Source organism: Miscanthus floridulus, chromosome 2 (genome assembly GCF_019320115.1).
Source record: "Miscanthus floridulus cultivar M001 chromosome 2, ASM1932011v1, whole genome shotgun sequence".
NCBI lineage: Eukaryota > Viridiplantae > Streptophyta > Magnoliopsida > Poales > Poaceae > Miscanthus > Miscanthus floridulus.
This window is the reverse complement of record NC_089581.1, coordinates 145344691-145356125: the sequence shown is the minus strand read 5'-3', so window position 1 is coordinate 145356125 and position 11435 is coordinate 145344691. Positions and strand designations below refer to the sequence as shown.

General features: G+C 45.7%; 2 protein-coding genes across 5 annotated transcripts; one reads left to right on the top strand and one right to left on the bottom strand.

Annotated features, from left to right (window-relative positions):
• Positions 1 to 206: 206 nt before the first annotated feature.
• On the top strand, positions 207 to 5535 carry LOC136531990 (leucine-rich repeat receptor protein kinase HPCA1-like). 2 transcript variants are annotated; one of them, XM_066524641.1, is made up of 19 exons: positions 207 to 310; positions 383 to 619; positions 827 to 953; positions 1054 to 1125; positions 1222 to 1296; positions 1386 to 1457; positions 1561 to 1722; positions 1839 to 1913; positions 1995 to 2066; positions 2179 to 2250; positions 2491 to 2559; positions 2660 to 2734; positions 2814 to 2885; positions 2958 to 3092; positions 3164 to 3642; positions 3730 to 3882; positions 3969 to 4325; positions 4426 to 4661; positions 4780 to 5535. In XM_066524641.1, the coding sequence occupies exons 2-19, from the start codon at positions 499 to 501 to the stop codon at positions 5290 to 5292; spliced, it is 2937 nt and encodes a 978-aa protein (XP_066380738.1). In that variant the 5' UTR covers positions 207 to 310; positions 383 to 498; the 3' UTR covers positions 5293 to 5535. The 2 variants fall into 2 exon arrangements, with proteins under 2 accessions (XP_066380738.1, XP_066380733.1); XM_066524636.1 differs by lacking the exon at positions 207 to 310 and having other exon boundaries at positions 324 to 619.
• A 642-nt stretch (positions 5536 to 6177) lies between these two features.
• On the bottom strand, positions 6178 to 9144 carry LOC136532007 (probable dolichyl pyrophosphate Man9GlcNAc2 alpha-1,3-glucosyltransferase). 3 transcript variants are annotated; one of them, XM_066524660.1, is made up of 7 exons: positions 8636 to 9144; positions 8360 to 8549; positions 8133 to 8240; positions 7223 to 7384; positions 6769 to 7021; positions 6606 to 6681; positions 6178 to 6315 (listed from the first exon to the last, which is right to left on the bottom strand). In XM_066524660.1, the coding sequence occupies exons 1-7, from the start codon at positions 9034 to 9036 to the stop codon at positions 6270 to 6272; spliced, it is 1236 nt and encodes a 411-aa protein (XP_066380757.1). In that variant the 5' UTR covers positions 9037 to 9144; the 3' UTR covers positions 6178 to 6269. The 3 variants fall into 3 exon arrangements, with proteins under 3 accessions (XP_066380757.1, XP_066380750.1, XP_066380745.1); XM_066524653.1 differs by having other exon boundaries at positions 6453 to 6681; positions 8636 to 9142; XM_066524648.1 differs by having other exon boundaries at positions 6178 to 6681; positions 8636 to 9142.
• Between the last annotated feature and the right edge of the window lie 2291 nt (positions 9145 to 11435).

The following is an 11435-nucleotide window of genomic DNA, read 5'->3' as shown; positions in this document are numbered from 1 at the left end:
ATGGTTGAGAACATTATAACATTTTCATTTGTATTTGACAATTATTGTTCAATCATGGTCTAACTAGGTTCAAAAGATTCGTCTTGTAATTTACAATTAAATTATGTAATTAGTTATTTTTTATCTACATTTAATACTCTATACATGTGTCCAAAGATTTAATGTGATGAAGAGAGAATGAAAAAACTTAATCTAAACAAGGCCTTGTCTAGCCAGCGAGCTAGCTAGCTAGCTAGCTAGGGCTCCATTCCATCGGAGCTTGGCTTCGCTTTCAAGTCAAGTCGACGCCACCTCCCCGTCTCCCCCTCCGGTATTGCTAATTTGGCTCCGTTGGGTGCACACCCCATCATAAGGCGCATCATGGAGTTCGGTTGTGGTGCAGGTGGTTGTTGCTCTGCTGCGCCCCCGAGCAGAGCTTTTTGCTGAGTGGCAGTGTCTGCTGGGCGACCTAAAACCGCACCTCGGGCCGCGAGCTCGGCAGGGTTTCGTTTCGCGCGCATGGAGCCACCAGCAGCTGGGTGCAGCGGCAGCGGGAGGACGATGGGGTTCCTTCTTGCCGTGGCCGTCCTGCTCTCGGCGTGCGCCCGAGAGTGCCTTGCCATGACCGACAGCCAGGACAGTGAGTAACCATGCATTCACTTGCTTTCAGATACTGTTCTCTTCTGTCTTCTGTCATGTGAAGTCAGGTTAGAGCTTCGAGCTGCTCTGGCTTCTTTCTCTGTCCACAGTCAGGATCAGGGAACTGTGATGCTAATTGTTCTCTTAGTAAAAAGTGAAAGATTTACTCAGGTAGGAAAATCAAATGAACCGAGGAGTTTTGTTGCAGCTTCTGTGCTCCGGGCGTTGATGGATCAGTGGCAGAACACGCCGCCGTCCTGGGGACAGTCCGACGATCCCTGCGGAGACTCGCCATGGGAAGGAGTGACATGCGGCAGCGACAAAGTGATCTCCATGTAGGTGTCCGCACAACTCTGACCAAAAAAAAATTCCATTGCACACTCATTCTACGATACTGATGAGCCTACTTGACTTCCATGCATGCGACTCTTTCAGAAAACTTTCCACCATGGGCATTAAAGGAACTCTAGCTGCTGACATAGGCCAGCTCAGTAACCTCCAATCCCTGTATGTGGAATCACCCAGCTAGCTAATACTTCGATTAGCCTTTCTGTTCTTGCAGTTTGCCACGGTGAACCATTGGCTAATCGTGTGGGTATGCAGGGACCTGTCATTCAACAAGGACCTCGGCGGCGTACTCACTCCGACCATCGGAAACCTGAAGCAGCTCACCACCTTGTGAGTTCTTGATGCGTCCTGTGTTCTTCTCCATCTTGGTTTCTGCTCGCTTGTCTTGAGATGTTAACAGAAACTGCTTGTTTCTGCAGGATTCTGGCCGGTTGCAGTTTCCATGGCACCATCCCTGATGAGCTAGGGAGTCTGCCAAAGTTGTCCTACATGTAAGAATTTCTTGTTCTAGGTGTATAGTGGTCAGCTGTCCGGCCTTTTTGTTCTTCTGAAGTTTGCTGTCTTTGGATAAAGTTTGACATCATTCCCTTCCAGGGCACTGAATTCAAATCAGTTCTCTGGAAAAATACCAGCTTCGCTGGGAAATCTCTCGAGCCTCTACTGGTTTGATATCGCCGACAATCAATTGAGCGGTCCCCTGCCGGTTTCGACAAGTGGCGGAATGGGTCTAGACAAGCTTATCCAAACCAAACACTTGTAGGTCCAGTGATTTTGTTGACTGCTGTTCCTCTACCAGCAGCTGACCTGAAACGAATGAATGGCTAACCGAAGTGTGACCTGGTTTATTCGTTCTTCTGAATGTTTCTCTGCAGTCACTTCAACAAGAATCAGTTGTCTGGTCCAATCCCTGACGCTCTCTTCAGCCCGGAGATGACCTTGATCCATCTGTGAGCTCGTGAATCCCACTGTTTCAAGACTATTTTTGCAATTCCACGAAGTTTACTGACACCCTAAGATACTTGGCGCAGGCTCTTAGATGGAAACAAATTCACCGGGAATATCCCAGACTCTCTTGGGTTTGTTAGTATACTTGAAGTTGTGTAAGTTTCCTTTCGTTAGAAGAAATTGTACAGGTGAAGGCTATACATAATTTCTTACTACCAAATATGAAATTGACGAACATTCCCCTTCTCTGCGTGTTGTTTTGAGCAGACGGCTGGACAGAAATTCCCTTTCTGGCCAAGTTCCTTTAAATCTGAATAACCTCACCCAAGTAAATGAGCTGTAAGTTATTCAAGACTTGCACAATACTCCCCCTTCCAAATAATAAGTTGCTTTGACTTTTTTTACATCCATTTTACTATACATCTAGATATAATAATATGTCTAGATACATAGCAAAATGGATGAACCAAAAAGTAAAAGCGACTTATAATTTGGAACGGAGGGAGTACTTAGTAGCATTGCATTTTTGTGCAAGAGAAGATACAGTAATACTAAACAGAGTGTGGGTATGTTTTTCAGCAACTTAGCCAACAACCAGCTCACCGGAACATTGCCAGATCTAACTGGGATGGATCTTCTGAATTACGTGTAAGCAATAATGAGCATCATGAAAATCTATTAGTATGTTATTTGAACCCATCAGTGGATAAGGTTAATCTGAAATTCTTCTGGTCTAACTACACCTCAGCGACCTGAGCAACAACACTTTTGATCCTTCACCATGCCCAGCGTGGTCTTGGAGTCTGCCACAGCTCTCAGCCCTGTAAGTTTCTTCCCCAAACCTTGCAGATTCACATATATAGTATTTAACAAAACTGACATGATCTTGTATGTTCATCAAGGATCATACAGTCTGGGAGGCTCTACGGCACCGTGCCGACAAAGCTTTTCAGCAGCCCGCAGTTGAATCAAGTGTAAGAAAGAGCTCACTCACCAACCTTCGGTGAAATGATCAAATGACGTGACGAACTGGTAACTTTTTGCAGGATCCTCGACGGCAATGCGTTCAACGGCACCCTGAACATGGGCACGAGCATCAGCAGCGAGCTGAGCCTGGTGAGCTTCAAGGACAATGAGTTCTCCTCCCTGACGGTGACCTCCAGCTACAATGGCACCCTTGCGTGAGTGTCCGGCCCCGCTCCTGCTTCTGGAATCTGTGACATCTCCATCTGATCCCTTCTGGATTCTGCAGGCTGGCCGGGAATCCGGTGTGCGAGCGGCTGCCCAACACGGTCTACTGCAACGTGACGCAGCGGCCGCTGTCGGCGCCCTACTCGACGAGCCTGGTGAAGTGCTACTCGGGGTCGTGCCCGGCGGGGCAGAGCCTGAGCCCGCAGAGCTGCCTGTGCGCGTACCCGTACCAGGGCGTCATGTATTTCCGCGCGCCCTTCTTCCACGACGTGACCAACGACACGGCGTTCCAGGCGTTGGAGAGCATGCTGTGGACTAAGCTGGCCCTCACCCCGGGCTCCGTCTACCTGCAGGACCCCTTCCTCAACAGCGACGCCTACATGCAGGTGCAGGTCAAGCTCTTCCCCGCCGGCAGCAGCGGCGCCTACTTCAACCGCTCCGAGGTCATGCGCATCGGCTTCGACCTCAGCAGCCAGACGTTCAAGCCGCCCAAAGAGTTCGGCCCCTACTACTTCATCGCATCGCCGTACCCATTCCCAGGTCAAGATCAAGATCGAAACTGAACTGCTGAAGTGAGATTCAGTGGCGGCATAGCAGTGTTGACAATCAATTTTTTGATTGTTGCAGAAAGCGAGCCATCGTCGAAGAGCAAGGGCGTGATCATCGGCATAGCAGTGGGCTGCGGCATCCTGTTCGTTGCGCTCGCCGGAGCGGCAGCCTACGCGTTCATTCAGAGGCGGCGGGCGCAGAAGGCCAAGGAGGAGCTTGGCGGCCCTTTTGGTATGTTTTGTGTCATGTTCAGTTCATCTGACAATATATTGCCGCACACTGAGACTGACGACTGTGTCAACTGTCCACTGCGGCAGCGTCGTGGGCTCGGAGCGAAGAGCGTGGCGGCGCGCCGCGGCTGAAAGGGGCGAGGTGGTTCTCGTACGAGGAGCTCAAGAGGAGCACCAACAACTTCGCCGAGGCAAACGAGCTGGGCTACGGAGGGTACGGCAAGGTTTACAGGGGCATGCTGCCGACGGGGCAGTTCATCGCCATCAAGAGGGCGCAGCAGGGGTCCATGCAGGGCGGGCACGAGTTCAAGACGGAGATCGAGCTGCTCTCGCGCGTGCACCACAAGAACCTCGTCGGACTCCTCGGATTCTGCTTCGAGCAGGGGGAGCAGATGCTCGTCTACGAGTTCATGTCCGGCGGCACGCTGCGCGACAGCCTCGCCGGTAAGGACGACGATCATATCTGTTCTGTGTGTCATCAGATTAGAATTGCAAACTGCATGCATGCCGGCGCTGAAGCTGTCAGCTGGGTGGGAAACTGCAGGCAAGAGCGGGCTGCATCTCGACTGGAAGAAGCGGCTCCGGGTGGCGCTTGGCGCGGCGCGCGGGCTGGCCTACCTCCACGAGCTCGCCGACCCGCCCATCATCCACCGGGACGTCAAGACCAGCAACATCCTCATGGACGAGCACCACACCGCCAAGGTCGCCGACTTCGGCCTCTCCAAGCTAGTGTCCGACAGCGAGAGGGGCCACGTCAGCACACAAGTGAAAGGAACACTGGTACTCCAACAAATTTTCATCAGGCTGTCACTGCAGCATCTGGTCATCCGCTACCGCCAACGACCGACTCTTTCGGTGATCTGACCTTTGCCGCATTGATTGTTTCATTCACCTGCAGGGCTATCTGGACCCTGAATACTACATGTCTCAGCAACTGACCGAGAAGAGCGACGTCTACAGCTTCGGCGTGGTCATGCTGGAGCTGATCGTCGCGAAGCAGCCGATCGAGAAGGGCAAGTACATCGTCCGCGAGGCGAAGCGGGTGTTCGACGCCGACGACACCGAGTTCTGCGGGCTCAAGGACATGGTAGACGCAAGGATCATGAACACCAACCATCTCGCGGCGTTCGGCAAGTTTGTTCAGCTGGCCCTCAGATGCGTCGACGAGGTGGCCACGGCCCGGCCGTCCATGAGCGAGGTCGTCAAGGAGATCGAGATGATGCTGCAGAGCGAGGGTCTCAGCAGCGCCTCCACGTCTGCATCGACGTCCGCGACCAAATTCGACGTCACCAAGGGGACTCCTCGCCATCCTTACAATGATCCTCTCCCAAAAAAGGACAAGGACGTGAGCACTGACTCGTTCGACTACAGCGGAGGATATTCTTTCCAATCCAAGGACGAACCGAAGTAGCTGGTTTCTGGATTGACACTATCTTCTCGCTCGGCCTTTTCCTTCCTCCCCAGCAAGTGGATTGACGAATATGTAGAGATATGGACAACCTTTTTTTATTGTACTTTGCTTAATACTTGTGGGAGACTAATGACTTGTATGGTTGATAGGAGAGACACATCAAGAGCAAACCCATCTGCTTCTAAAGTGCTGCTAACTGTTGTTTACGGACTAGAGGAATATCATAGAGCAAAGATGGCAACAGAGGCGTGTTTGGACCATGGGCAACAGCTCGCGCTAAGCAATTCCATCAGCACGAGCAAAGGGATGTCGTTGCCACTCCAAGAGGGCCTATTTGACTCTCCTGTGTGGCTAGTTGCTTCACTCTCACTGCTTTCACTAAGGAGATCCAATACAGACACCTAATAACGATTGCCAGTTTGATCACACGCTGCCTGAAAATCGAGCTACCAACCGATCAATGAGTCCTTAACTCAATTCGAATTCCTTTCCTCCCAAATCCAAATTGAACAGCGCAACTCAGAGTCTGAATTGAGCACCTCCCCCCCTATGGCAAATTAAAGTATTAAACAGCTCTCTATCCAAAAGGGAGAGTTCAGAGAACATGGGAAGCAAACAGACTTAGAGAAGTTGCCTCAAACTGGGAGAGATCAGCAGAGCTTACAATTTCCACACATGCACCAACACCAAACAGGACACCAGCATTGGCAGATTCAAGGGCACAAACACTTCGAAAGATGATTAAATCACAGATCCTAATATGTTGTGCCACAAAAGCTAGTGTTGAGTGTTAGTGTGTGCATCACCTAAATTCTAGTTTCCAGTTCTGAATGTATAGAAATGTCTAAATTTGCACCACGTGCACATTTCATTCAATAAACAATATTAAAAGGGAATACACACAAGGTGCAGCGACTTTCTCCGTAAAATTAGCAGTCAAAATTTTCGATCACAGATCCTTCTTCACACCTATTGATCTAGAATGTGTGTCCAACATCCATTGCTTGTAATTGGTGTACAGAGCTAAGATGACAAATTGTGAAAAACAGAAGAACATTATCAGTGCATCAAAGAGGAAGGGATACCTCTTGGGAGGCTCTATTTGCTGGTAGGTAATGTGAAGTAGAAGTGAGCATAAAAGTGGCAAGCTAAGAACTAACTTTGCCCTGCATGACATGTTTGATCTCTTTCCATAGCTTCCGCTAGGTGAGTAGTATATAAGAAAAAATAGGCCAAGAACAGCTATATACTGTAGAAGAAGCTGGTCACGGCAGATAAGTGGGTACATTGAGAAAAGGGCAAAGTACACAAACCATCCATACATCCGAGGTTCTTCCAGTGCTAAAAGACTTGCAGGTAAAAGAGGAAGCAAAATTGATTTCTCATGAACTGCACATAGAAAACAAAGGGGAAAACGAAATTAATATACTTACAGCACACAAAAAAAAACACTAGCCAATTTACAGTAAAGCATACCTTGGTATGAGAATAGGTAGAAAGAGAAAGAGCTGTTCATCAGAGAATAAAGGAAGCCAAGATTACTTGGAGACTTGACTTGCTGAATGAATGAAGGCAAGAAAGCCAGTATGGTAGCAGAGAGACTCATAAGTTTCAGCGGCTTTATCGTGAACAATTTCTTCCACTTGATAATAACTGAAGTACTACACCAGAAATTTGCAACATAATCCTCATATATGCCTCTCTCAAATGGAGCTAATCGAGAGATCACCTGATATTACAGATTTCACAAGTTCAGTACCAACTGAGAAGCAGTGTAGTAAGTCTATGAAAAAGTATAAAACAAGTATCATGATGAGGAATAGCACCAGATAGTTGAAAACAAAACTCTACTGGTTGTATTTATGTAATTCAGCAATATAAAATGGTTTCCTTGAGCATAAAGAAACAGGAGAGTATAATTAATCATTACCTGTAGGGCAGCCTCATGAGAATGCAAAAATGGCCACCAGACAAGAGCAAAAGTTCCCAAGACCACGAAAGCAAGTTTTGTTACTTCGACAATAGGATACTTTCGTTTGAGGCACTTCCCCAGAAGATGGCTAAAAAAAGCTGGTGCAAAGTACAGGCTCATCTGCAGCACATTATAAAGTTGTAAGATATATAGGAAAGTAATGGGATATTAGAACTTGAAACCATATCCAACAAATTCTTTGTATTAATGAGCATCAAGTGCCCTAGGTTAGTCACTTGGAAGGGTCGTAAACATTATAATAGACTAAAGTTCATGTATAGATTGGGTATGTGTGCAACTGTGCATGTGTATCATTGTGGCTTTCCCATGATCTCATCAAAATAATTGACAGGATGTAATGATCCCCGCTTCCCACTCAATGGCTATTGCCAATTTGAGTGAGCTGACAATCCAGTAATTATGATGTATGAATCAACAGTTGAGAACTAATACTGCACCAATACATATGCATGCCTTATGATAGCATATTTTATTAACTATTATTTCAGGATGAAATGTAAAAAAAAAACAAGATAGTAGGTAGTCCCCAGTTCAGCATCACATCTTAACAGTCCATTGCCAATCACTGTTACTAGGACTCAAGCATAAAGGTAAAGAATAAAATTAACAATTTTGTTGGTTGTTGACGCGATTTTCAGTTGGATCATAGGGTCTGCTTTGTATTCTCAGTGACAACCTCCTGATCTAAGTAAGGAAGTATCCACTGGGTCTGTTTCATAACATTGTGTAATTAGAAAGGCGTGGACTTACAAAAGCATAGCATTCTCTAGGATGTTTGACCATACATGTATGGTAACAAAGCTTATGAACCACCGAATGAACATAATTTTCTAGACATAAGGCAAACCTGTTTGTGATTGATTGCAAGAGTGAAGAGAGCTGCAGCAACAAGCTCATTCCTCGACAGAACACCAGCAGTTGCTCCAAGAGTAAGTCCAAGGCTAATGCAGTTATACTGTAATACAACACCTAGTTGTTAGCCAACAAACAAAATGCAACACAAAGCACTCTGCTGGTCAGCGCACTTGCCCCACCTAAATCACACACATTATTAGTTAGTGCAGTAAAACTCACCTGAAAATGGCCATGATCGATCAATACTAAGCAAGGACTGATCAGGACCATGGATAGCAGCCACATCCACCCCTTCCGTCTCTCCTCTCCACCGATTCCAAGTTTCATGTATGCCCACACAAACCACAAAACAGCAGGGAAGAACACCAACAGATCCGACGAAAGCACTGTCCACCGCATCAGCAACTTCCTAGTGGACCAATTCAACAGCAAGTCTTAACAACACACGATTTTACACGCAACGAGCAGAAAAAATCTACTGGGGCGGGCGCGTACGATTCCATAGATTCGTAGCCACGGGAGGAGCGGAGCGCGACGGCCTCGGGTAGTGAGGCGTTGATGATACGGCCGTGGAGGAGGCTCTGGTAGGCGGAGAGGGGCGGGTAGTCCAGGCCCCAGTAGGCAAGGTCATTGTCGGAGGTGTTGCGGTACCAGTCGGAGGGCGTGAGGTGGAGGGTGAGCTCCATCCAGTGCCGCTGCGCCTCGTAGTCGCCGAACTTGGGCGCCGCACCCTGACCGGAGTAGGGGCCCACGGAGACCAGCACGCGGACGAGGAGCGCGGCGAGCGAGATCAGAACGGCCGTGGGGACCGGCGGTGCCGGTGGGTGCCACGGAAGCCGAGCGGCGGATACGGGCGGATCTGGAGCCGAGGTGCGGGGTTTCCTCGGCTTCGCCATCGGCAGCGTCTCTGTGGATCTCAGAGATTGGCAGGCCGCCTGCGCGCCGGGGACGGAGAGCACACGTTGGGGAGGAACAGGAGCACGAATCTTGATGCCCAACGAAGGGCCACGGTAAGCCCGGTTCCACGAGCCAAAGTTCTGCCGTCTCAAGTGAGTGAATCGAACCCATCCTCCAAAGTGCAAAACCCTCTGCAACTGCAAATGAGATCTTTCTTTAAAACGAAAAATTAATTGATCGTTTCTGGACATCGTGGCATTACTTTTTTATATATTTGAAAGGAATAGTACATGATTTGCTAGATTAATATTCAGGATCTGTTGTCAAAACTCAAAACCTATACGTTTTTTTACAGCAACTCAAAACCTATACGTTGGTTATGGCCAACAATGCTACATGTTTCCTACTTACATTTGATAAATTTTTTAAATGTAAAATCTATTTTTCAACCTTCAGCTAAGTTGATTTTCAATAGTATAATACCAAAAAACCTACACTCCTTATAACTATCATCAAAACCAGCACATCACATAGCAATGTTGTTCTAATTTTTTCATCCCACATGGCGTTTGTGTGGAACGCTTTTGACACACCAGCTATTAATTTTAAATTGAATGTTAGAAATTCAACTTTCATGGTAATTGGAGATTCAAATCTAGATGTCACCTTATTATAATTATGTTACCTCTAGAAAATATATTTTTAATGTATTATTTAAAGTACATTTTTATTTATCATAAGTAAAACCTTTTTTTTACCTTTGACAATGAATATCTAAATTTGTATTTTTCTTTCATTAGCATATGATTTTTGAAATATTAATATTACGTATAATATGACTATAACACTACTTCGATTGACAACCACTCTATTAATATAAGCATATATGTCATATATAGATTAAAACCATGAGTATTTTTAACAACCTTAATTTTGTATTAAAAATCACGTATCAATAAATAAATATAATTTTAGATACTCTTTGTCAAAACTAAAAAATAATTTTACTTAGGACAAATCCAAATGAACTTTAAAAGATACATTTGCAAATATATATGTGTGTGTGTGTGTGTGTGTGTGTGTGTGTGTGTGTGTGTGTGTGTGTGTGTGTGTGTGTGTGTGTAACACAATTCTTTTAAATGTTTGTTTGGATGCACATATATCTACCACATTCCATTTGTGTTAAGTAGATTGGAATGGAAATTAAACTAAGTTTCACTTCGCTCCGACATACATGGATTAAGGTGGATACATGCGTGTTCAAACTGGGACTAAAAGTATGTCCACCAAATCTTTGTTCCCCTCTCCTTGAAATCTGTTGTAGAGTATTGAGAAAGCACAATTGTGAGCTATAGTGAAGTGTTGTTGCACTAGATTGAGAAAATCTTATCTCCTTTATTAAATGTACCCACATGTCAATCATTAGAAATCTCCTTTCTTCTCTCTTCCCTTTCCCTTTCTTTGTGCATGCTGGCCATGGATGCCGAAAATCCAATGGTGTTCGCAAACAATGGAAGAAAGAGGATTGAGAAAAATCTAAGCTTCTTCCCCTTTCTTCAAGGGATTGTGGGGAGGTTTTGAGGGACCGAGGGAAAATATAACGAAAAAAGGATTCTGAAAGGGGATTTGCTGGAGGTAGTTTTTTTTTCTACCAAATCCCCTATATCACTGGTTATGGGGGAAGGGGATTGAGTTTTCTCAATCTGGTGGAGATGCTCTAAAGTGACATTTAGATTTCAACACCCAATTGTCATTAAAGTTCAATTTACCACCTTAAATTTAAAAAACAATAGTCGACCTGCCTAAAGCACTCCATGCAAAACACCGCATGGGATGGAAACTAAGATAGAGTTGGTATGGGGCTGTGTTTTGTCCACTTTCGATAGTTAGAGAGCGCAAGGCGTGTCCAAATTTATAGTTTAGGGTTGAAAATGTTTGAAAATGAATTCTACCTATTTGTAATCTTGGTCGCTGATTTTATATGATACATGGCCCGGATCACTTGGATTGGTTCCAGCTTCCAGGTCAATAACCTATTCACAACTCACACATTGAACGCATCTTGACTTGACACAAGTGCTTTTGTGGACTAATGTGTATTTTTGTAGCGGATAATCACATTGGTTTGAAACAAGATTGGTCCATGGTGTCTTGCCCTTGAAGATGTGTGATAAAGTATGGTATAAAGGATATTTGTGAATAGTCAGGATTCTATAGGATGAATGTAAGTTGTTTGGTGTTTGGAGACATTCAATGTACAATATATCATGACTTTTGTGCATGTGCTTTGTTAAGAAACTTCAGATTTTGCCTCAACACAAATATTGAGCAATTACATGACAAATTATACTTTTCCAAACCATGAAACTAGATTCTTTTGGGATTTTTGCAGTTAATT